The 26,349-nt window shown below is 46.8% G+C and overlaps 1 protein-coding gene across 1 annotated transcript in view; it reads right to left on the bottom strand.

Moving 5' to 3' along the window:
- The window catches only part of PGBD5 (piggyBac transposable element derived 5), a 108,451-nt gene extending 103,042 nt beyond the window's left edge, over positions 1-5,409 (bottom strand). Inside the window, exon 1 of the mRNA XM_043596340.1 lies at positions 5,073-5,409. Coding sequence (XP_043452275.1) covers positions 5,073-5,394 — 322 coding nt within the window. The 5' untranslated portion in view covers positions 5,395-5,409. The remainder of the gene's footprint in view (positions 1-5,072) is intronic.
- Positions 5,410-26,349: the final 20,940 nt, after the last annotated feature.

Genomic DNA, 26,349 nt, shown 5'->3' with positions numbered 1-26,349 from the left:
AAGATAAACAAAGGATACACTCAATATGTTAACTATGATTATCTAGGGTAATGAGCGATTACGGGATTTCTTAAAATTTCTATCATTTTCCCCCCTAAAATATACATATGTACTTGTTAATAAGAAAAAAAATTTTTACAATCACAGTTTTTAAAAATAAAGGTGAGTTTGGGGCGCCTGGGTAGCTCAATCGGTTGAGCGTCCGACTTCGGCTCAGGTCACGATCTCGCGGTCCGTGAGTTCGAGCCCCGCGTCGGGCTCTGTGCTGACTGCTCAGAGCCTGGAGCCTGTTTCAGATTCTGTGTCTCCTTCTCTCTGACCCTCCCCCGTTCATGCTCTGTCTCTCTCTGTCTCAAAAATAAATAAACGTTAAAAAATTTTTTAAAAATTAAAAAATTAAAAAAAAAAATAAAGGTGAGTTTTAGATTTTAAAACTGTGTACCAGACCTCACACAACCCCCCAGTCGCCAATGTATTCAAAGCCCCGCTACCTGCAGAAGAACTCTAAACTCTCATCACAATGGCTGCGGTGTAGCAGGGATTAAATAAAAAGATAAAATTCTAGATTTTTCTGTCTCCTATCTGATTGTGGGATAGGTTACACAAACCCATACATTCATGGAACCACACAGAGCTTCACAGCTCCACCAAAAACAGCCAAAGGTAATTCCACATAAAAATATGAAAATAAATATTTCTGACTGCAAAAGGTTTCAGATGCTGTAAAGGAAACCAAACAAAGGCACCCCCTTCCCTGGGGTGCCTGGGTTGCTCAGCTGGTTAAGCGTTCAGCCGGGGTCATGATCTCACAGTTCGTGGGTTCGAGCCCCACATCGGGCTCTGTGCTGACAGCATGGGGCGTGGAGCCTGCTTCAGATTCTGTGTCTCCCTCTCTCTCTGCCACTCCCCTGCCTGCACTCTGTCTCTGTCAAAAATAAATACATGTTTCAAAAACTTTAAAAAATTGAAAAAAAAAAAAAAAAAGGCATGACCTTCCCTGAATGATCAAGTCTGCCTAGGTAATCTCTCAGCCCAGACCCCGACCGAGAAGTCCTGTCCGTGTTTCTGTGTCAAGTGGGGCGATCCCTTCAGTGGCAGAGTCCTTGCAAAGATGTGGCGCAACGTCGGAAGACGGCGCTGCACATGGGGATCGCGGCTGGTGAGCCGCGTCACCCCCACCACCTGAACAAAACCTCTCTCCGGGAAGCTCCCTTCTCCGAATCCTGCGTGGCGGCCGGTGGCAGCACATGCTCCATTATTATGTGGCACCGCACAAAATCTACCTTGTAGCTCACCCAGCCTCGGAGTTCCTCCTGGAGCCACGGGAGGTGCGACAGAGCTAAAGGTGGGAGCGTCTGCTCAAACTTGACACCGCTGATGGGCCGGGGGAGGGGGGAGGGGGGTACCTTAGCTCACAAATCCATCCCGAGAGTCTCAGGTTCATCCATTCCGGTTTTAAGCGCAAGCTGTTTCTCTCCTCACTTGTTAAGTCAAAAAGACTTTCAGCCAAAGACGTCCACAACGAAACCCTGAGCGCAAACATCTAACAATGTTAATTTTCAAAGCCCTGTGTTCCCCTCCTGCTTCTCAAGGTCACACCTCCCCGCTGAACGATTCCAGGGGGGTGCTGACATGGTACATGGGGAAAACAGTCCTATGAAGTCCAACCTCTAATAGGAAGAGCAAACAGCTCAGATGCCAGCCAGCCACGACAAAGGACCGACCAAGCCGAACACACGCGCCCCCCCGCCCCCGCCCATCCGTGAATATCTGCCTGTTCTGCCTCCTCGGAGAGGACGGGTCACAAGACTGCTCAGAATAAGAAACCAAAAGAGCAGAAGCCCAGGAAGCAGCCGGGCCTGAATTTCACGCTGTTTCCAGAGAGTGAGCTGGCAGGCTGTGTCGGTGATCTGCACAGCGGGCAGGCGGCAGGAGAGGCTGACAGCTTGAGGGGGTTGTTGTAGGGAGACAGCTGCAAGTGTTCTCCTGGAGAAGGTTCTGGGCCCGGAGCTCCCGGGAAGCATTTTCAGCTCCCAAGCTGACCCTCCATTCACACAGGGGTTAAGAGCCTGTCAGCCAGCCCGGCAAGCATGGTCTTTGTATTTAAATCATCTCAAGGGGACCCACAGCTCCAGGCACGACCAGAGCCTGGGAGAGGGGAGAGAAGGGAGGTGACAGAGAGGACCCTTCCGCCCATAATTGCTGGCTGGGCTTCTGATCCAGGAAGCTAAATAAAAGGGGGACACCAGAAGAAAGAGCCTAGGAAGACTAGAATACCCTGGAGAGCAGCTAGAGGAATCTCAACCTTAGGCACAGAAATGTTTCTGCCTCTTTTCCCTTCCTCCTCCCAGCTGGGCATCACGTGCTCCCTACTGTGTGCACTCCAAATGCAGATCAAAGCACAGTGGTGCCCAGTGTCTACACCACTCTCAGGCACAGGGGTTCTCAGTCATCAGAGGGCCCCTAGACAGCAGCTGTAATCTCTTTCTAATCAAAATAAACAAACAAAAAACCCTAACCAGCCCAAACCAGCACAAGCAATACACAAGTACGTATAAGACACAAACACACACATTTACATATGTGCCTATTTACACACATACACATGCATATGCTTTTACAGCAGAAGGCAGGCAGGAAGCCTGTTCCCCGAGTCTAGAATCCTCTGCCTTCCTCATCTGATTCTAGCAGCAACAGCCATTTCTGCTACGAGTTTTTTCTCCTGTGAGGACCGATTCCAGACCAAAATGCCACCCCTCCGGCGTGCCTCCCCATCCCACTCTACCAGCCCAGTGAGATCTGTTAACAATCCAGGGAACAAAGAGGGAAGAGAGACCCAAGCTGCATTCCTTGAAAGTGGGGTTAGATTCTATACTTTGATAAACCTCAGAGCCTGAACCTCTTTGCTCTCAGAGTGGCCAGGGTGCAGCTCTGAGCCTCTTAATAAACAAGTCCGCCTCTCTCCCGCCACTAGGCACAAGGGTTTTCTCTGCCCAGCATCTATTTTCAGCCCCCATAAATCATGTTCCATTGTTTCAGGGAATCTGAACTCACGCTTAATAAACCATCAACCTCACCCCTCTGCCACCACCCCAAATTTCCCTCAGGGAAAGACGGTTTCCAGGAGAGAAGCAAATTCTTAATTAGGGCTGGGTTTGAAAAGCAAGCTTCCGCACAAAACAGAAAAACAAACCTGGGTCTAAAAACCATCAAATAACCAACCGCTAATGTCTTTGATTAAAGTGCGGGACTGTGATTCTCAGGTCCAGGTGGGACTTCAGTGACCATCCGAAGGAAGCAGAATTTGAACCTAATGCCAAATGACACACGATCAGGTACTTGAGGACCACGTCGGTGCTGCAGTGGCTAGATTAAATTGCTCTGATGCAGAATTTCTCCCAAGTATAGGTTACCAAGAAACATAATACTGCTTTAAAATTTACTTAGGTGTGTTCACCCCTCTCACACCAACACTGTCACGAATCTTATTCATAACCAGGCTTCACCTAACACAATTCCCCTGTTTTTCCTGGAGATGCAGGGTAACGAGCAGACATGTAGCTCATGTTCCGAGATCGAAACCTGGATCACGGCACTCACAGCATGAAGTCTGCTAAACCAGGGCTCCGGGTACACACAATTCTTAAAGAGCTAATTTAATGGACAACCGCTGTCTGGGACAGGAAGCCCTTCTGACATTCTGGAAAACGTAGGGGGTTTCAAAGGATTATGCAGAGGGACGGGACTTTGAAAATTCCCAAACTCTTAACCGAAGCCTAAACGAGAACAGGTTCCGTTCCAAAACACTGCACAGCTCACTTGGACCCTGCAAAGCCCAGCTGGAGCTCAGCGCGTCCACACTGCAGCCTGTCTACACTGCAGCTTGTCTGCTGGAGGTTTGCAGACCACTCCCTGCTGACAGTCCGGCCAACCCCACCAGCCTACCAGCAGGCTGCAGCACTATGTCCAGATCCAAGTGAGGGCACCAGCTAGGGGTTGGGGGGGGGGGTCCCCTGGGCCTGCCCTCCTACCTGCTGTATTCCTGGCTGGTTGAACAATGATCAGAGAGAGCCACGGGAAAAGCCGCATCATGCCCAGTACGCCACTCCCTGGTCCTCAACAACACCGGTTGCACACTCTTCCACCCGTGAAAACGGTGGGCACAAACGAGGGCCTGCCCCAGAAGGATGCAAGGAACAAAAGCATCAGGGGCAGGTGGAACCGGCTGGTCTCCACCTCTCTCGGGGGACAGAGACCACAGAGCTTTTGCAGGGTACGTAGAGACGTTGTAAAACCAACTCCCAGAAAAGGGCGCAGTAAAAGGGGACCTCGGGCAGCCACAGCTGCCAGCACGAGCGACCTCCAGATATCAGGAGCTTGACCATGACCATAGCGGTAAGCGGAACACACACACACACACACACACACACACACACACAAGTGCCTTCCGGCATAAGAGCATACACCTTAAGGCGGGGAAACTTGTCATTCACTTTTCTCTGCTCTTGGCAAGAGATCCTGAAAGGCACGGACAGAGAAAGTTTCTCGGATTAACTGGAGAAAGCACACGCCAGTGAAGACACCCCGGAGGACCTCTCCCGAGGTTCTCACTGCTACTTGTCCCAGCCCTGGCACCTGACTAAGGCTTGCCATGGGGCCATCATTACAAACTGATTTACCACCACCACCCCCCCTCCCCCCGCAACACACACCCAAGCTGCATCAGCGTTTCTGAAGCCCTTTACCTAGGCTAACTCAAACGCACCCCTAAGGTGCGACCCCACAGGTGTGACTGGCTTGGCCACACCCAGCCAGAGAGGGAAGACACTCCCCACCACCCTCCACGTCCTTGCCAACCGCAGGGTGCCGGCGCCGGCCTCCGCCTCCTCCTCTCCACCCACGGGGAAGTCGGAGCCCCCCACGCAGTCAGAGCACTTTAAATCCCCGCCGCCGCGGCCCCCTTAGGGTCCAGAAACGCACAGCTGCCCCCGGCCCACGGAGCGTCTGGTGTCCTCCCGGCCCGGCACTCCCGCCTCCCCGGGCCGCCCCCGCCCCTGCCGGCCGCGCCTTACCGCCGGTGTCCTCGAAGCGCGGGGGCGGGCGGTCCCGCAGCGTGGCGCTCCAGCCCGCGCCAGCCTCGTCCTCCTCGGCTTCCTGCGCGTCGGGAGCACCGGGCGGCGGCGGCGGGGGGCCGGGGCGCTCGCGTTCGTCGTCCGAGGAGGCGGCCGAGGAGGAGTGCGAGGCGGCCGATGTGCTGTAGAAGGGGTTCCCGCCGCTGTCCGGGCCCGACTCGCCGAACACGTCGTCCGAGATGTGCAGGCTCTCGTAGCGCGCGCGGGCCGCCTCGAGCAGCGCCGGCGCCCTCCTCCGCGCGCCCCCGCCGCCCTCGGCCATAGCCCCGGCCGCCGCCCGCGCGCCCGCCCCCCACAGCGCCTCCCAGCCGCACGCGCCGGGCCCCGGGCCCGCGCCGCGGCCCGCCGCCCCCCACCAGCGCAGCCCGCAGCACAGCGCCCGCCGCCCCGCGCCCTGCCGGCCCGCCGTCTTGGCCGCCTCGGGCCCTGCGCCCGGGGAAGCGCCCTCGGAGCTCGGGCGCCGCAGGCTGCGGGCTGCGGCTGGAGGCAGGGCGCGCGGGCGGGAGGCTGGGGCTGCGGCCGGGCCCAGGCGCCGCCGCTACTGCCGCCGCTACTGCCGCCGCTGCGTCTCCTCGGCGCCCGCCGCGTCCCCGCGCGCCCTCCCGCGGCACCCCGCGCTCCCCGGCCGACCTTCCCGGGCGCGAGCCGCCAGAGGCGGGCCCCGCCTCCTCGCACCTCCGGCCCGCTGGCCAATCGGGAGCCGGGCCGGGGCGGGGCCGGCGCGGGGCACGCCCCGCCTCCCTCCACCGGGCGGGGCGAGGAAAGAGGCAGAGGCGGCGGCAGCGGCGGCGGGCGGGAAGGGGGAGGGCAGGCGGTGGCTCGAGCCCGTCCCCTCGCCTGCAGGGACATGCGGCTCGGGACGGCCACCCGCAGGCCCCGCGCTTGCTCCGCGCCGGGAAGGGAGGAGCCGAAGGGGTGCCGGTGGGCACGGGACGCAGCCGGTTCTTCCTGCCGCCCGAGCGGGACCCGGCGCTCACGTCCCCTAACGCAGGAGGCGCCCCGCGCCGGGGAGCTGTCCGCCCCGGTGGTTCTGAACCAGGCGCGGCAGAAACTCCAGGTAGGCGGCGGGCCCGAGGCTCACAATTCCCTGGGCTGTTGCCGCTGCTGCTGCTACTGCTTCCCGTGGCACACAGCCGGCTGCGCCCCTTGCTCCTATGAGCACGAGGGCTGTCTGGCTTCCGGGAATCTTGCTCTAATTAGGAGCCGGCCTCGCCGGTCCATTTCTGGGGTCAGATGCTAACTCAGTCTCGCTTGAGTAGCCCTGTAATTCGAGGGTGGCAGCATCTGGTCTTAGTCATTCCTCTCATCTTTGACGTTTGACCTCTTTTAAACTCAAAATATTCATTACCTCCCGAATATTGATTACTCTGGCACCACTGTTGTCACATCTTTACTTACACATTTGACACACTCGTCTATTAAAATATAGCACAATCACCCAGGCGTCAGGGCTCTGATAAACAATGGCACAGAAAGGTTTCATCCACCCCTCTTCCTCGGCCAAGAGTGTGTGGCATTCATTCTGTTGATGGCGCTACATATGATCAGTCTTGTCTCCTTGCTCCCCTCTCCCTCCCACAAATAGTGCAATAAGTCACGATGATGGTAATTGGGCCATAAAGTCACTTGCACTCAGAAATAAAATAAATCCACAGAGATGTGAAGGACTTACAAATCCTACTGGGTATTAACTAAAAGATAATTGCACAAGAGGGAAAGGCATGTTGCTATTTCTAAGCATGCATAAAGGATGAAGATGATGGGACCATTCTGCCACCAACTGAGGTCAATTCAACAGCAGGCCGGCAGCTTCTGCTCTTACCCTCCCCTCCCAGGCCTGTGTTTCCTCCTCCCAACCAGAGCCTCTGTACAGGCATGAGTTCCTGACAATCACTGAAAGAAAATATATAGAAAGGAAGGGATTCACATGGCATTGCTTTCTATGTGGATTGGCTGATATACGTGAAATTGTTTGCAAAGCATTTCGACTCTGTTGGAAGAATTATGCCACAGGAAAAAACTGGCTTCTGGCATATCTGTATACTGTGCTAACCAGTGAAAGATTTTGAAGAGAGCACATACAGGTAGTCAGACTTACCACAAAAGACCAATGAAGCATAGATCGAAGACACAAAATGAGACTCCAGAGCTTAAGTTTGAATTCTGCAATTAGGAATTCTGTTATACTCCTGTAAAATTTTATGTTATCTCTTAAAAAAAAATAATTGAATGGGATCTAGAGGGTGAAATCTGTAGGCAAGAGTTCCTTCTCCTCTCCAGGTAGCCAGTGAAAAAGTCAGCAGCTCAAGTGAGTGTGTGTTTTAAAAACAATGGCTTTCTTTGCTACCCATAGGAAGCACAAAATAGACGAATAACAGTTACAAGGATGGATGGACACAGTCTCCCATTGTCTCAAATTTGCATTTGCATGGTGCTAATCCCAAGGAAACCTTAGAGCCTTTGTGTTGTAAGTACTTGTAGCTCCTACAGCATGCAACATTGGGGAGAGGATTATTTGCTCACAAAAGAAACAGACTGGGAAATCAAATTGTTATCCAAGTGCTTGTCAAACAAAAATCAGATGGCTATTTCAGTTCAGAATCAGGTGTTCAGCAACCAAGGGTTACTTTGTTTAAGCAAGTGATGCCAACCAAGAAAAGTAAAAATACGTCAGCCTTTATTTAAAGACAGGTGGCTGATTCTCCTTGTGGAAGGAAGAGAGAAAAAGGAAAAAAAAAACTGGAAAACAAAAACCAAAAAACTTCCCCATCTGCTTGGCAACCTACTACCATTATGATTTTACATCATTAACTTTTCTAAGTAATGTTATCTGTAAGGATAATTATGGAAGCAGTATTACACTGAGATCTTTTCAACTTTGAGTCATTTAAATACATCTTCCAAATAATATAATTTTGTAATATAATTAAATAACTTTAGATAAATATTATTTAGATGGTTTCTACTCTGCACAAAGGTCTCCGGGTAATAAAGTCAATCCATTTGTGTGGTAGAGTCCTTAGGTTTTGTTAAGCCAGGAGTGTGTGCTTTTTATGTAACGGGGACTGGTAGCCATTTTTCATTGAGTCCTGGCCTCCTTTCCTGGTATGTTTGAATAAGAAAGAAAAAAATGCTACCATTCAAACTATGATACAATGTTTTCTTTTCATTAACATTTTAATTTAAATGCATCGAAAGTCTCTTTGGTAAATATTTAGATTTTTATCATGTATCACCTTAATGCATACATAAAAATGAAAGTTAAAATCGTTGGTTAATGTTTTCCCAGGACTTGACATTCAGAACCTCTCTATTCTTATTTGCCTTCTGCTTTCAACGCCCAGGTTTTCCCCACAGTATGTGTCTCTTAGCCACCCAGAGCTTCCGTCATGCTGCACTTAAAACAATTTTTTTTTTTATTATTGACATATAGCTGACCTTCAATGCTGTGTCAGTTTCAGGTGTACAACATAGTCATTTGACAATTCTGCACGTTACTCAGGGCTCGCCTCGTTCGACGCGTTCGCCTCGTTCGACGCGGGCTCGAACCCACTAACCGTGAGATCATGACCTGAGCTGAAGTCGGACGCTTAACCGACTGAGCCACCCAGGCGCCCCGTAATTCTATTCTTAATTTTTTGAGGAACCTCCATACTGTTTTCCACAGTGGTTGTACCAATTTACATTCCCACCAACAGTGCACAAGGGTTCCCTTTTCTCTACCTCCTGGCCAACACACTTGTTCTTTCCTGTCTGTTTAATACCAGCCATCCTGACGGGTCTAAAGTGATAGATCTCATTGTGGTTTGGTTTTATTTCCCTGATGATTACTCATGTTGGATGTCTTTTCACGCGTCTGTTGGACATCTATATGTACTTTTTGGGGAAAATGTCTATTTAGGTCCTCTGCTCATTTTTTCAATTGGATTATTTGTGGGGTTTTTTGTATTAAGTTCTTTACATATTTTGGATATTAATCCCTTATCAGATGTACCATTCACCACTATCTTCTCCATTCAATAGGTTCCCTTTTGGTTTTGTTGTCGATTTCCTTTGCTGTGCAAAAGCTTTTTATTCTGATGCAGTCCCAATAGTTTATTTTCGCTATTGTTTCCCTTAACCAAGCAGACGTATCCATGAATATGTTGCTAAGGCCAATGTCGAAGAGATTACTACCTGTTTTCTTTTAGGAGTTTTATGGTTTCAGGTCTCACACTTATTTTTTTAAGTAAGCTCTGTATCCAGTGTGGGACTTGAATGCACAACCCCAAGATCGAGAGATGCGTGCTTCATGGACTGAGCCAGCCAGGTGCCCCTCAGATCTCACTTTTAGCTCTTTAATCCATTTTGAGTTTATGTGTGTGGTGAAAGAAAGTGGTCTAGCTTCATTCTTTTGCATGTAACTGTCCAGTTTTCCAACACTGTTTTCGAAGAGACTGTCATCTTTCCATTACATACTCTTGCCTCCTTTGTCAAAGATTAATTAACTTTACAACTGTGGGTTTGTTTCTAGGCCCTCTATCCTGTTTCCATTGATTTGTGTGTCTATTTTTTTTTTTGTAGTAGATTTTGAAATCTGGGATTGCGATACCCCCAGCTTTGTTCTTCTTTCTCAAGATTGCTTTGCAGGCTGCACTTTTTATAAAAGTACTCTGTGGTCATCCAAGTTGCTGTCCCTCCATTCTGCCTGGCTTGATATTGGTGGGTTTTTTTTAACTTATCCAAGATTTTCATATAATAACCAATTTGTTTTTCTTCTTCAAATGGTCCTCAAAAGGCCTGTGGCCTGGCATGCTGAGAGGTATAGATGGCCAGGCACATCCTAGGACTAGTAACTAAGTTGGCACAGGCTCAGGCTGTGGTAACTTTATAGACACTTCCACCTGCTCAGCACCAACTATCAGACAATTCCATATATATATATACATATATATGTATATATATATAGTTGGAGATATATATATAGTTGGAGATATATATATATATAGTTGGATATATATATATATGTATATATATATATATATAGTTGGAGATATATATATAGTTGGAGATATATATATATAGTTGGATATATATATATATATATATATATATATATATATATAGTTGGAGATGTGAATGTGAAAGAACATGGGAGCAGGGGCATCTTAGAATCTGTAAAATATAGTATATTGCTTCCTGTCTGTACTTTGCCATTTTTGATTTTGCAAATGGCCAAACCACCGTAGGGAACAAAAATGAGCAAAAATCCTAAGGTGGCAGGGCCTGACCTGGCCAGCCCCATACTGCACAGGCTAGATCAGGCTTGGGAAGTCTATGTGTTGCTGGGTCACTATGAATAGCGAAGGCAGAGGGGGGGTCACGGCAGCTGCTGCTTCTTCCTATAGTGCCTTCATCGCCCACAAGGAGGGGGCCAGAACCAAACAGAATCTCCTGGAACTGAGATAGGGGAGGGGGAAAAGAAAGAGCCACAGCTGCTGAACCATGATCGACATATGGGGGAGAATGTCGGAGACAAATGTGCATGGCACAGCGTGACATTTGAGTCACATCTGACATAGAAACTTAAGGATCCAATCTTGCTCAAAATGATTTTTTTTTTTTTGATGAATGTATCTACTAGTCAAAGAGACATGCAGAGAGGGAGAACAAAGTAGGACAAAGCTATAGAAAACTTTTGGGAAAAATCTCTCTTGTTGGGATTGAGATACCCTTCATTGATTGGTTGATCGATTCGTTCATTCACTCATTCATTCAACAAATACGTACTGAATACTTATTATGTGCCGAATCCTCTTCTAGGCACTGAGAATAAATCAGAAAAGAAAAAAACACAAGTACCTTGCTTTTATTACGTCTATACTCAAGTAGAGAGAAGAGAAAAAGAAAACAATAAATATGCAATATGTCAGCTGTTGACAAGGGGTAAAAAGTAGGGGGACAGACATTACGTTGGTGGTGACGGGGATGGTGGTGGTGGTGATGCTGCTTGTGTGTGTGGTCAAGGGAAGTTACTCAGATAAGAATCCTTGAATGGCTTAAGAGCACAAGCCAAGTGCATTTAGGAAGAGGAAACAAGTGGAAAGCCCCTGGGGCAGGCACACACCCATTGTACTCTATAGAACCAAGGAGGCTGGCGTAGCTGAGGCACAGAGAGCTGAGTGACTTGGTAGGAGATGAATTGAAAAGGAAGTTGAGTGCCCCATTCTGTAAGGCGGGATTTTATTCTGAGCGAAGTGGGGAGCCACTGGAGACCTTAGAGCAGGGAAATAAAGAGATCTGACTCGGGTGTTCAACGGATCGCTCTAATGGCTGAGTGGAAAATAAACTAGAACAGAGCAGGAATGGAATCCGGAAGGCCAGAGAGAACACCGTGACAAATGCCCAGACTATAGAGGGGAGTGTTTGCGGCCAGATTAGAAGTGATAGAGGTGATCAGAACCAGTCAGATTGTGAATACGTTTTGAAGGTAGAACCCACAGCTTTGACCAAAGAATTAAATATGGGCAGTGAGAGAAAGAGATGAATCCAGAATGACTCTATAGTTGTCTGTCGGAGCTATTGCAAGTGTAGCAGAGTTTGGAGGAAAATAAGAACTTGGATTTGAACATGTTGGGTTTAACACATCTAAGTGGATCTGGAAAGCAGACAGTTGAAGAGAGTTCAAGAACTAGGTCTGGATCGGAGGGAGAAGGGTGGAGTCATCAGCAGATCGATGGTAGGAAAATGTCTGAAGTCACCAAGGATTGAGTATAGAGAGGGGAGACATCTGAGGACAAGTCCTGGAGCACATTCATAGAGATCAGGGAAATGAGAAGAAACCCCCGAAGGAAACTGAGAAAGTTGAGGAACCCAGACAGATTTTAGGGGCTAAGAAAGTATCTCCAGGATCCCGAGAGTAACCGTGGTGAATGCGGCAGAGGGATCTGGTAAGGTGAGGGCTGGGAAATAACCACTAGGTTTCGCAAAAGGGGGATACAAATGGGATTGGAGAGTGGGTTTCAGAGCCTGGGAGAAGAAACGGGGGTTTTGAGTAAAGACAACTTTTGAGGATTTTTGCTACAAAGGGAAGAGCGAAAAGGGAGGTGACAGGTGGGTTGGAAGTTGGAAGGGGATTTCTGAAGATCGGGTGATATTTGAATGGGGGTGGGGATGATTCAGTAGGAAGGGTGCAGGAGAGATGCCAGACAGCTGGACAGAGAGAGAACAGTTACTAAAACAAGGTCCTTCCTCGCTTGGATGGCAGTGAATCGGAATGCACGAGTGGAGGGGCTGGTCCTCACTCAGAAGGCATTGGGGGTAGGGGTCCATGCAGTTAGATTTAGATCCTTAATCCATTTTGAGTTTATGCGTATGGTGAAAGAAAGTAGTCTAGCTTCATTTTTTGCAGGTAACTGTCCAGTTTTTCCAACACTGTTTTTGAAGAGACTGTCATCTTTCCATTATACATTCTTGCCTCCTTTGTCAAAGATCAATTAACTGTACAATTGTGGGGTTGTTTCTGGGCCCTCTATCCTGTTTCCATTGATTTGTGTGTCTATTTTTTTTTTTTTTGTAGTAGATTTTGAAATCTGGGATTGCGATACCCCCAGCTTTGTTCTTCTTTCTCAAGATTGCTTTGCAGGCTGCACTTTTCATAAAGGTACTCTTCTTCCTTTCCTGCTTTGATTTTCTCAGCAAAGTCCTCAGAGGGGTCATCAGCTGTATCTGAGAGAGGTGTTCAGTTCTTAATCCTGGCTGTACATGAGAATCACCTGGAGAATCTTAAGAGAACACTCCTAACTGGGCCCTACGCCAATTTAATCGGATTTCTCTGGAGGTGTACCTGGGCGCTGGAATGTGTTAAAGGCTTCCGGGTGATTCAAAAGTGTGGCCAGAGTTGAGAATCCCCTGGTTAGGGGTCTGAGGAAGGAAGATGTGAGGTAGTCAAAATATTTCACCAGTAGAGTGGAGACTCAGTCAATTAGATCAACATACTTGGATTTGTGGTTGAGAATTTAATGTGAAACCTGCCAGGATGGTTGCATTTTTTCCCCCAAGTTTTATTTATTTGAGAGACAGAGAGAGAAAGAGAGAGAGAGAGAGCAAGAGCACACAAGCGGGGGAGGGGCAGAGAGAGAGAGAGAGAGAGAGAGGATCCCAAGTAGGCTCTGAGCAAGGGGCCGGACATAGGGCTCAAACCCACGAACCATGAGATCATGACCTGAGCCAAAACCAAGAGTCAGAGGCTTCACTGACTGAGCCCCCCAGGCGTCCCGGGATGGTTTCATTTTTCTCCAACTATGTTCAGCTGCCAGGGGCAGACACAGGGTGGACAGAGGGTTGGGTTTGACCGAGGTAGGTTTTTCTCAGGTGTGTATGATGGAGGTGAGAGTACTAGACAGTGATTATAATCATGGACCTGGGCTCTGTGTCAGCTAAGGAGGCATGTGAGAATTTGGGGGAAGAATTAAGGGACGTTGAAAAGGATGTAGGTAAATGGCTTCTTCTGAGTGGTTTCGCTAATGAATATTTCCACGAAATATTTAGTGCAGCCAGACCCCTGCAAGCAGCACAAACAACTCTGATTAGTGCTTCAACCTACATTTTCTTCCCAGGGTTGCAATCAGTTGCTCTCAACAAGTGGACACTGTGAGATATTTAGAGCAAAGAGAAACATACATATTGGAAGTAGGCTTTTCACATTCTTAGAAACCAGAATTTTGTACCTTCGTGTCCTTTCTTCTGTCCCCCTTGGTGACCTTTTCCCTCTTGAAGCACACCCAAGCCCCACTCCCCTGTTCTCCAATAAAAGAAAGGGATCTGAGTAACAGCCTTGAGGTTCAATCGCCTTTAAAGGAGAAACAGCCCTGGGCAGTTGGTGTTTTACACAAAAGAATGGATTGCTTAGTCACAGAAACTCAGGTATTCTAAGAAACCGGGAGCGGATGTTCCCTGCTAGAAAGGGGACCTTCTCGGCATCTCTGAAGTCACATTCCTGTAGCTGGCACTGACGGAACTGAAAGTATAAATTAGACGTCCAGGGTCAAACTCTACGTACGTAGATTGTTGAACTGATGCATTGTTGTAGGCTTAGTGTTAAAGCCCCATCTGTCCCTCAGTTTCCTTACAGTGACAGTGATGCTTCTTATAAGATTGTCTGTGAAAGGCTGGGCGCCCTACAAAACCATGCAGCACAGCAGAGCTTTCCCCTAAGGAGAGCGTAATGTGCACTCTAATCGTAGGAGAAAAAATAGAGAATCACAGGAAGAAACACTCATGTCGGGGCTTTCGTTAAACTTAGTGCAACCTCTCACCAATTCTGTATCTTTATTTGCAGTAATTTTTTAATAAACATTACTGTTGAAATACCCTTGGTTACAATGAGCAACTCAATTATCAGAAAAACAGTCTCAGACGTTTGTTCTAATTACTAAACCAGAGGAGGTGACAGGGGTGCCTGGGTGGCTCCGTTGGTTGAGTGACAGACTCTTGATTTCTGCTCTGGTCCGTGAGATCAAGTCCCATGTCGCGCCCTGCGTTGACAATGCAGAGCCTGCCTGGGATTCTTTCTCCCCCCTCTCTCTGCCCCTCTCCCACTCATGCTATACACACACACACACTCCCTCTCTCTCTCTCTCTCTCTCTCTCTCTCTCTCAAAGATAAATAAATAAAAAAAGAAGAAGAAGAGCTGACAGAGTTTAGAAAATTTTTCAACAAGGTTTAAACAAAAAGGATTTTCCACTTTATTCTAATCAGGTCAACATAGATACCACTTTCCCATAACATTGCAAGTAATTGGTATTTTTCAAAGATATCATTCGGTTCTTTATAGAAGGCTAAAAGTTGCAGGCCCATAACAATGACAGTCAACTTTTATGTGTGCCTTCTGTATGCCAGAAGCTGTGCTAAATGGTTTGCCGGGAACATCTAAAAACCAGCCCTATGAGGTCAGTGTTCTCCCTGTTCTAACTCCACGCATGGCAAAGTGAATGCTTCAAGCCGTGAGCTCGGTTTTCCAAGTTCATACAGCTAGTATATGATGGGATTAGTATTCAAACGCAGGCAGTCTAATTCCAGGTCAGATCCCTCCTGGCCGCTACCATAGTTTTTTGACTGTCACCTGCTCCCCCGCTCCACTCCCGTTTAGGGACAATCAGTAATACCTAAAGCACAGTGGCTGTGCGTGAGGGGTGGCCACTGGCTTTAAATATTTCTATCCAGGGAGGAAGGGCTGCCTTCATACATTCTGTGTCAGCTCTTTCTTCTGCCCAGGAAAGTATCCATCCTTCAATGCATCAGTATTAATTGTTGTTCAGGGATGAATTAAGCTTCTGGGGTCATGCACCGTTTACTATGGCATCCATATTTCTTTCATGAAACCTAAGTAGCATCCACTTGGAGACAAGAAGAAATGATGGTGAGGGCGGGGAGCGGCGATGTTAAGAGGGACTCCCAGAAATTGGTTCCTGGACCAATAATGATCACTAGCCCTTATGTTACTCTTGGAGTCACTTTACTCGTGCTGAAATGTATGAATTTGCCCTAGGGTGACTCGGCCCCTCCTAACAATCAAAAGCTCCCAGGATGGGTCAAGATGTTTCGTTGTAATTCTGCAGGTTGAATGTATTTATCAGCCCTTCCCCGAGAATGCTATTATAGGGCGGGAGTTGGGTGATGACTAGTGGGCAGAAACCTATCAGGGGGGAGGAGCCTATGACGCTTGTATGAAGGAGAAACCAGCTCTCCTTGGTGATGGGGCATTTATTCTGCTCTCAGACTCCAGCCCCGCCAGGACCGCTTTGTAAGAGAAAGCCTTCAGTTGGGAGGGGTTGACAACTACTGAGAAAACCAGTCAATTAATATTGAAAAAACACTAACCAATTAGGTGCATTTTTTTGGTTTCGATTTTGGTCTTCAAAGCATGAAGGTCCTTGGGGAAAGGGAGCGGAGGAAAAGGCTGGGCCAGACTCACCGCAGGCCAAGTCTGGCAGTTGGGCACAGCCCTGCCTGCTGAGGGACCCTTCCTGGAGGCCCTGCCCCCCGCAGGCCCTGCCCGGCGACCCCATGGTTCCATCTCCTAAGGTCTTGCCCTCAAAAGCCTCGCCCTGGAAGGCCCCGCCCCCGGAAGGCCCCGCCCCTGGAAGGCCCCGCCCCCGGAAGGATGCCATGGCCAATATAATGCTCTGCGGTCACTGTCTGGTAATTCTTCAGTTTTATTTTTGAACTTGTGTTTTGGGAGTGGGGGGGATGGGACAGCGGAGGACGCGCATGAGCCAAGGAGACCGCCCGGTATGCGTGTCCACCGTCCCTTGCCTCATGTTCAAATACTGGTCTCCCGCCTGGCGAGTGCCGCTGGACAGCGACAGCCAGTGCCTGGGGTTCAGCAAGAGAAGCTAAGCGTTACATCGATGACTGAGTCGACGGGAGCACCCTTTCCCTACGAAGCAGAGCTTGCTCTGAGCACAGACAGAAGGCAATGGCCTCTGGTGAACAACCCAGAACCGGGTCATACCCTTTCTCACTCACGTTACCTCCCTGTGTTAGCGAGCGCTTAGGCTGCAAGCGTGACTTAGAAGCAAAGGGAAAGAAAGGGCGGCCCCTGCCCCCCGTCCTTTCGGGTTCCTTACCCATCAGCAAGCTGAGGGTGGGAGGGTTGGTGGAACACGGCCTGTCTCACCAGGTGGAGTAAAGACAGCTGAGCTGGCCGAGCGCAGGATTTCCACCGTCCTGGTGAGAACAGGGTGCATGTGCCCGGACCAGCTGACGCGTCCACGTGCGGATTATTTAAAACTGACATTGCACCGTACAAAGATGGGTGGTAAAATTCATGCTCCTGATTAGGTTTGTAAATGTTTATTTACTTGCAATGACGTTAAATGCGAAGCGAAAACACCGGCCATGGCACGTGGAAAGACAGACCTTGGAGGAAATGGGCTTTCTATTTTAGTATCTTTAACAACTCTTCATCTGTGCTTTTGAACAAAAGGCCATATATCTTCATTTTGTGCTGGGCCTGCAAATTATGTAGCCAGCCCTGGGAACAGCTGTGCAGCGTCTCGATGACCTAGTGGCGTGAATGCTAGGAGCCTCCTTCCCGGACCCCGTAGCATCCCACAAGCCTCTCAAGCCGAAAGAGAACTTGAGGGTATAGTGGGGGGGGGGGGAGGTCCTCAAATTTCTGATTCATAGGTGCCCTGCTCGGGCTGCCATAACAAAATACCAAAAGCTGGGGGGCGTGGGCAACATACACTTTATTTTCTCACAGTCCTGGAGGCTGGTAGTCCAGGGTCAAGGTGTCAGGAGGGTTCAATTCTCCGAGGCCTCTCTCCTTGGCTTGCAGATAACTGTCTCCTCTGCTGTGTGGTCAGACGACACATTGCCCTTCAGTGTGTATTGTCTGTGTCCTAGTGTCCTCTTCTTATAAGCACACCAGTCATGTTGAATTAGAGCCTACCCCCAATGAGCTCATTTCACCTTAATCATTGAATGATTGATTGATTGTGGGCTTTATGCCCAGGCAGAGCCCAATGCAGGGCTTGAACTCACAACCCTGAGATCAAGACTGAGCTGAGTGCAAGAGTCAGGTGCTCAACCCACTGAGCCACCCAGGTGCCCCCTTTAATCACCCCTTCAAGGATCTAGGGTCTGAATACAGTTACATTCTGAAGTGCTGGGTGTTAGGACCTCAACATCGGAATCTGGGGGGGGGGGGGGGGGAGGTTACATTCAACTGAGCCCAAAACAATAGGCAAAACTGGAACTGAAACAGAAATTTAGGCACATTTTAAAATGCTAAATGTATATTTTTGTGCACCTTAGTTGCTAGACTAAGATGTATTTGCAACCTTGTAGCAAAACACCCATTGGCATGATCAAACAGAGCTTCTGGGTAACTTCACACACCCACAATTAAAACAAACCCCAAAGCTTTCTAATTGGGGATTTGGCTGTTTTAGGCTCAGTGGCAACCGAAGCCTTCCTAGGACTTTCCTTTTGTTTTAGCAGAAAAGTAACAGGAAGAGGAATTGAACATTTAGACATCTTGCCGGTGTTTGTAGTTAATCATAGTCTCTCTCGTGATCCAAACCTGATTGAGCTCTTGGCGCCATAGAGGAGAGATGATGTTCATTACATGTCAGTGGCCACAATGTGCCTTTTTTATTATTGTTGGTATTTGTGTTATTTTTAGATGTAAGAGACAAGCCTTATCTTTGGGCTGCTGTAACAAAAGCACCATAGACTGGGTGGTTTAAACAACAGACATTTATTTCTCACACTCCTGGGGCTCGGAAGTCTAAGCTCAAGGCACTGGCAAACTCCATGTCTATTCAAGGGCCACCTCCAGGGTCACAGATGACCATCTTCGCCCTGTAACCTCCCGTGGTGGAGGGGGCAAGGGCTCTCTGTGGAGTCTCTTTTAGGAAGATGCTAATCTTGTCCATGAGGGCTCCACCTCATGACCTAAACATCTCCCAAAGACCCCACCTCCCGATACTGTCACCTTGTGCATTAAGGTTTCAATATATGAATTCTACAGGGACACAAACATTCGGTCTACAGAAGGCTTCATTGAGTGTCTTGTATGTCCCAGGCACTAATTTTTTTGGCAAAAGTAACCACTTCCTACACGTCCTTTGAAGTGAGAGTGAGAGTATTTCTCCACTTTGTCTTCCTTTAGAACTTTTCTCCGGGGAGGACCCTAAAAAGTTCAGAAAAGATCCAGAACAAACCCACTGGCCGCTGGCTAACTCATTCTTTGCAGAAGAGCAGAATTCAGTCTGAAGCAGGTTAATCTTGGAAATCTAGGCAAAGAGACCTTGCTTTAAAGTCTTCTCAGGGCGCCTGGGTGCCTCAGTCAATTAAGCATCCCACTTCTGCTCAAGTCATGATCTCACGGTTCGTGAGTTCAGGCCCCGCGCTGGGCTACGGGCTGACAGCTCAGAGCCTGGAGCCTGCTTCAAATTCTGTGTCCCCCTGCCCTCTCTGCCCCTCCCTCTCTCTCTCTCTCTCTCTCTCTCTCTCAAAAATAAATAAACACTATGGGGCACCTGGGAGGCTCAGTTGGTTGCACATTGAACTTCAGCTCAGGTCATGATCTCATGGTTTGTGAGTTCAAGCCCCGCGCTGGGCTACGTGCTGAACAGCTCAGAGCCTGGAGCCTGCTTCGGATTCTGTGTCTCCCTCTCTCTCTCTGCCCCTCCCCGACTCGCGCTCTGTCTCTCTCTCTCTTTCAAAAATAAATAAACATTAAACAAATTTTTTAATAAATAAATAAGCATTAAAAAAGTCTTCTCATATTACAAGTTTTGTTAGTATGAGTAATAATAACTATAATATCAACTTTCTTTTTTTATTTATTTAATTTATTTTTTAATTTATGTCCAAGTTAGGTAGCATGTAGGGCAACAATGATTTCAGGAGTAGATTCCTTAATGCCTCTTACCCATGTAGCCCATGCCCCCTCCCACACCCCCTCCAGCAACCCTCTGTTTGTTCTCCATATTGAAGAGTCTCTTATGTTTTGTCCCTTATCGTATCAATTTTCTTTTTTATCAGTGGCCCACTAGGTGCCTGGTACTGCTGAGCACCGAGGGGAATGGTCGGTCTCACAGCCCTCTGAGAATCACACTATTTTCTCCTCCATATTATGGATGAGCATTAAGCCTTGGTGAGAAGTCACACAACACTCCCAAAAGCCACATTGCTACCGAGGGGCCAGCTGGGATCTCCGCCCACTTTGGTTCCAGAGCCTGTGATTGCAAACGTGGGCCGCACTAACTGTTCCGTAGGAAGGACCGTGCGTGGGGGTGACAGCAAACCCAGGAGGCCGCCCTTATCCCTTAAGGTAACCCCAGGGCAGCCCGCTGTGACTGCTTGAGGGAAGGGTAAGAGCTGGGTGCTGCCCAGGGCGTATTTCGGGGAGCAGACGTGTGGTCAAGGGGGTCTAATGATGCACAGAATGAACAGAGGGAAAGATCTGAGTTCCTGGAGCCATGATCTCCAAACATTTATTATTGTGCACCTCTCATCTGCCAAAAAATCGATCAATCAATAATAAAATAAAAAAAAGTTTTTAGGACAGAACACCAACGTAAGTATATTTATTTATAAATTATAGCCTGTACTATATTATGTGCATTACAAGTGATATGCAAAAGGTGAACATTTAAATTTTTTATGTCTCATTTTATATTAGAGAGAAAGAGAGAGACAGAGCATGAGCAGGGGAGGGGCAAAGAGAGACAGGGAGACACAGAATCTGAAGCGGGCTCCAGGCTCCAAGCTGTCAGCACAGAGCCAACGTGGGGCTCGAACCCACGAACTGCGAGATCATGACCTGAACAGAGGTCGGACACTCAACTGACTGAGCCACCCAGGCGCCCCTTGAGAACTTCCTTATACAGAGCCCGACGCGGAGCACGAACCCGTGAGCAGTGAGATCATGACCTGAGCTGAAGTCAGACGCTCAACCGACTGAGCACCCCGGCACCTCACAAAAGGAAACATTTAAATGGATGACAAGAAATACAAATCAACCATCTAGTATTTTCTTCCTGTCCTTTATCGGACTATATCTCTCCCACTCACTTTGGAAAAGATTTTTTTTTTTTTAATTTTTTTTAACGTTTTTATTTATTTATTTATTTATTTATTTATTTATTTATTTTTTTGGGACAGAGAGAGACAGAGCATGAACGGGGGAGGGGCAGAGAGAGGGAGACACAGAATCGGAAACAGGCTCCAGGCTCCGAGCCATCAGCCCAGAGCCTGACGCGGGGCTCGAACTCCCGGACCGCGAGATCGTGACCTGGCTGAAGTCGGACGCTTAACCGACTGCGCCACCCAGGCGCCCCGGAAAAGATTTTTTAAACGACACAGGACACTTCAGTTTGTACCACTAATTCCTAGGATTAATCTCTAAAGAGATGGAAAATGGAGATGGTTTCTTAAGAAATACACCACAGCTCTGAAAGAAGACAGGGACCATCAGTTCCTGCTCTGCTGGCCGGTGATACATCCATCCGAGTCTTGAAACTACAGATCTAGAATTGGACCTCTCATCCCAGACCCGCCAACCCAAAACTTGAAAAAATACACTTAAAATCAGTATCATCACAAAATTCTTGTAGCCATTCGTGCTCCAAAAATCAAAGTAAACGTTTGCAGCTTCCTTCCGGGTTAACAATACGGAGAAACCAAACTTTAGGGAAACAAAAACAAAAAAACCTAACTTTACAGGAAGGAGGAAGCAGGATCATAGCATATGGCGACAAGATTAGTTTTAGAGAGCTGTTTAGGGAGCCCTACTGGAAGGCTTAAGGTAGAGGAAAAAAAACAAAGGGACGTGGCGACCCAAAACTGTCTGAGTTTTCTAATTTGCCCCGGGAACTTCTGGGTGGAGAGGAGAGCATCGTGTGGGGTCAGAGCGAGAGGCAATGGGAAACCCATACACGTATGTAAACAGCTCTTCTCCCCATCTCCTATGGGAGAGGAAAAGAGAATGAATTTATTCCAGTAAGGACGGCCACGAGTTGGTGAGGTAAGTTAGGTAGATGGATGGGTACCCGAAAAAGCCAGGGAAGGAGGCTTCCCTGCTGTCTTGTCAGCATCTATGGGCAAGGCTCTCTTAACGGACTGCCAAACGAATTGATGTACAAATCAGATTACCGGCAGCCATGTATAGCTGCTCGGGTTGTGCATGGCACAATGCGCCTCAACTAAAGGCGTGCCCTTAACACTACAGACATCTTTATATCTTTGTTATTTTATTTTATTTTTTTTTTAACTTTTTTATTTATTTTTGGGACAGAGAGAGACAGAGCATGAACGAGGGAGGGGCAGAGAGAGAGGGAGACACAGAATCGGAAACAGGCTCCAGGCTCCGAGCCATCAGCCCAGAGCCCGACGCGGGGCTCGAACCCACGGACCGCGAGATCGTGACCTGGCTGAAGTCGGACGCTTAACCGACTGCGCCACCCAGGCGCCCCTATATCTTTGTTATTTTAAATATTAAAAAAAATATTTTTTTCTTCGTTGACTCCAAAGAGGCTGTTGATTGCTTATCATGACAATTTTTTGATCGGGTAAAGCTGCCTCCTTGGTTGTGAAAATCAGTACGTTGTAACAATTTTCTGAGAGATGGAAATAAAGTGCCTCCTTCCAGGGAGGCCTGAGTGGCTCAGTCAGTTAAGTGTTGGGAGTTCAGCGCCGGTCACGATCTCATGGTTGGTGAGCTTGAGTCCCCGCATCAGGCTGTATGCTAGCAAGTAGTACAGAGCCTGCCTGGGATTCTCCCTCGCTCTCCTCTCTCTCTCTGCCTCTCCCCCACTCATGCTCTCTCTCTCTCTCTCTCAAAATTAATAGATACTAAAAAAAAAATAAAAATGACCTGTCTCAGTAGCACCCTATAGTGAAATTTATACAAATAAATGCCGAGAGTGTAAGCGAGCGCTCCTTAATTTTTCCAGCCCGTAGTGTCACCTACCTTCTCTGAAAATATATCAGGAGCCAAGCGTAGCCACAGCAGGAGCTGCTTAAGTTTTGTTAGCTCCAAGTGTCCGCCTCCCTTGGTAAGTAGCACGGTAGGAAATGTCCTTAATTCATTGCAAACTTCCGTCTGCATTTTCTCTATTAGATTCATTTGTCGATGTCTGCTATTTGCCGGGTTGCATTGCAAATGTAACGTTGCATGCAAACTCTACATGCTGTTGGCTACAGGGCAAGCATATTAATTGTTAGGTGATCAGGAAAAATGTTTTAAGCATTTCGTATCCCTTCATGAGTTTGTTACTTACATGCAGGCATTTTTACTGGGTTTTAGTTATCTTTCGTAAGTTGTTTGGGATTTTCTGTTGACATGCAATGTCTGATAAATTTCCCCATCGAAAATAACGGGGCGAAAGACTATTTTTGTTGTGGTTCAGAGCGTCTGAGCTTCAAGAATGGATTAACTATGTTCAGTGGGAGATGTCTCTGTATTGTTCTGCTTTGATTGTGAAATAAAAACATGTTGGATAAAGGAAAGACCTTTTTGCCCAAGCTGCTTCTAGACAGAGAGCTGCTTTTCTGATTCATATACCAATTGTATCTTAAACTTAAAAATGAGACACCATTGACATTAGACACTAGCTAAATTTGATCTTTTGAAGTTGATTTGTTGATCGTATCTTCTGAGATTTGTTTGCTGAAAACGGAATGGCATTTGGGGTTTCCAATTTGTATGTGCTTTTGTTATGGCACAATCATTTTTAGTAGCTAATATTCATTGATCGTTAATAAGCCACAAACTATTACACAGAAATAAGTTAGAAATTCCTGCAAAATGCTTCATTAATTGTATTACGGAAGTTACTTTCAATGACATGGGAATTTGGTTGGTATATAAATAAATCACCTACTTGTTACATACATATTGTTTTAAATTATATTTACTTGTGACTTAAAAATTTTATTACTTTGCACGTTTGTAAATTCTAAGTTAAAACACTTACGAAGTGTGCGAAACACAGATACTAAATTTAGTAAAAAAATTTATTTGGGCCAGGAATACAGCTGTGCTGCAAATGTGCATAGAAAACACAGTAGATTAAAACACATTTAAAACATATTGTGGGACATTTTATATTCCACGGAAGGCTGTGCATTATTATTTTTTATTTTGAAACAATCAAAAACTCGGATAATGAGGAGCTTATTTCCTAAACCATTTGAGAGTTCCTTGATAACCCAAGTCTCTATCACGCTCGCACACGTTAGTGTGGATTTCCTACAGATGAGTATAGTTTCCCAGATGACCACGTCACACGCTGATTTTGAAATCAGTAAATCTACATGGATAGGTAACTATCATTTCATCCACAGACTCCCTTCACATTCTGGCAATTGTCCCAATAACCTATGATGGATACACGTATTCGTTGGTCTCAGTCTCCCTCAGTCTGGAACAATTTTTTAGTCATTTCTTGACTTTTGTAAACTTGACACTTTTGAAGATTACAGGCCAGTTATGCTCTGGAGTGTGCCTCTGTTTTGGCTTGTCTGATGTTTCCTCATAATTAGATCCAGGTTATAAGCGACTCTGTGTTCTTCTCACTGCATCGTAGGTGACATAGGATTTGATTTTCCTGTCACTGATGACGTTAATTTTGATCCCCCGGTGAAGGTAGACTTTTCCAGTCTACCCGGTGAAGGTACACTTTTTCCTTTCAAAATTCAGAAGCGGTTTGTGGGGTGGTATTTTAACACGACTTAAATATACCATTCCTCATCAAACATTTTATTATTTATTTTTAATAGTTGTATTGACATTCGTTTTTCTATTTTTTAATGAATTAAAACTGTTACCATCCTTATTTATTCTGGTGATTGTGTTGTCCCCAACCTGACCAGTAGGGGGCCCTGTACGCTGACTTCTGTGTCCTTAAGTATTTATCATTCTTTGAGCACTTCCGCACAAGATGTTCCAAGTTTATCTCATACTTTTCCTGCCCAGCCCCAGAATCAGTTAACTTCTCCTGCTTCTTTTAAGTGGAAAATGGAGTTTAGAAGCCAAGATGTGCACCCTAGGTGTGCTCATTGCCATTGGGATGTCATTGTTTCCAAGCAAGTTAGTGAACAATGTTAAATATATGTATGTATGTGTATGCACACACACGTGCGTTTGTGAGCATACTTATACACATTTCCATCTGTGTTTACTTCTATGTATCTATATATCGAGTTCATACAATTACTTTCAATCCCAATCCAACACATAGGTCTAATTCTAGCTCTTTCCCCTTCCATACTTGTAACCAAATGTAAGGAACCTGGCTCTCATTATCCTTAATATTCTTACACGATTTGATCAGTTACCCTGTATGTGCCCAAACTTGTATCTCCCCTGTCAGATGTCCACCTCACCTCACATTGGCTCAGATTCTCTGTGCTGTGCTGTCCCTACTCATGTGGACACCCCATCCTCCTGCTCAGACTTTGATGCCTCGCTAGGCTTCCCCTCTGTGGGGATTCCCACTTTACCCCAATGTAGGCTTCTCCAATCGCACCCCAAGTGGATACCCTCCTCACCTTGCTCCGGCCTGAGGCCCCATGCTGGGCTGAGGTGACAGAGGAACACTCTTTTTCACTCTACTCGGTCTCTGACATTCCATGTCAAGTTCCACACATTTTTTAAACTTGGTAAGAAATGATGCAGACAAAAAAAGTCTTTTGAACTATAGGCATTTTTTATACTATCCAAAAACTATGTAACTCTTTTCAACTTTAAGGAAATGTTGGAGCATATTGAAAACAAATTTACCAAACATAAATTTGAAACATTATTGGATACCAAGGGGGAAGGTTGAGTTGATGTCCTAGGTACCATGCAAAGCAAATTACACAATTTTGCTCTAGAAATTCTTCACGTTTAATAAAGATGTAAATTCTAGATTTCAGCCAAAGATATACTTTTTTTAAAAATCCACTTGTAGGGGCGCCTGGGTGGCGCAGTCAGTTGGGCATCCGACTTCAGCCAGGTCACGATCTCGCGGTCCCTGAGTTCGAGCCCCGCATCAGGCTCTGGGCTGATGGCTCAGAGCCTGGAGCCTGTTTCCGATTCTGTGTCTCCCTCTCTCTCTGCCCCTCCCCCGTTCATGCTCTGTCTCTCTCTGTCCCAAAAAAAATAAATAAACGTTGAAAAAATAAATAAATAAATAAATAAAAATCCACTTGTAGACAACATAAATAAATGGAAAAACATTCCAAACTTATGGATTGGAAGAACAAATATTACTAAAATGCCCACACTACCCAAAGCAACCTACAGATTTAATGCAATCCCTATCAAAATATCAAGAGGATTTTTTCACAGACTAAAACAAACAATCGTAAAATTTGTATGGAACCACAAAAGACCCCGAATAGCCAAAGCAATCTTACAAAGAAAAACAAAGCTGGAAGTATCACAATTCTAGACTTCAAGTTATATTACAAAGCTGTACTAATCAAAACAGTATGGTATTGGTACAAAAGTAGATACACAGATCAATGGAATAAAATAGAAAGCCCAGAAATAAACCTATGATTATATGGTCAATTAATCTTAGACAGAGGAAGTAAGAATATGCAATGGGAAAAAGATAGTCTCTTGAACAAATGGTGTTGGGAAAACTGGACAGCTACATACCATACACAAAAATAAACTCAAAACGGATTAAAGATTTAAATGGTTTCAGACACCTGAAACCATAAAAA

This window comes from Prionailurus bengalensis, chromosome D2 (genome assembly GCF_016509475.1).
Source record: "Prionailurus bengalensis isolate Pbe53 chromosome D2, Fcat_Pben_1.1_paternal_pri, whole genome shotgun sequence".
Lineage (NCBI taxonomy): Eukaryota > Metazoa > Chordata > Mammalia > Carnivora > Felidae > Prionailurus > Prionailurus bengalensis.
This window is presented reverse-complemented; position numbering and strand designations above follow the sequence as displayed.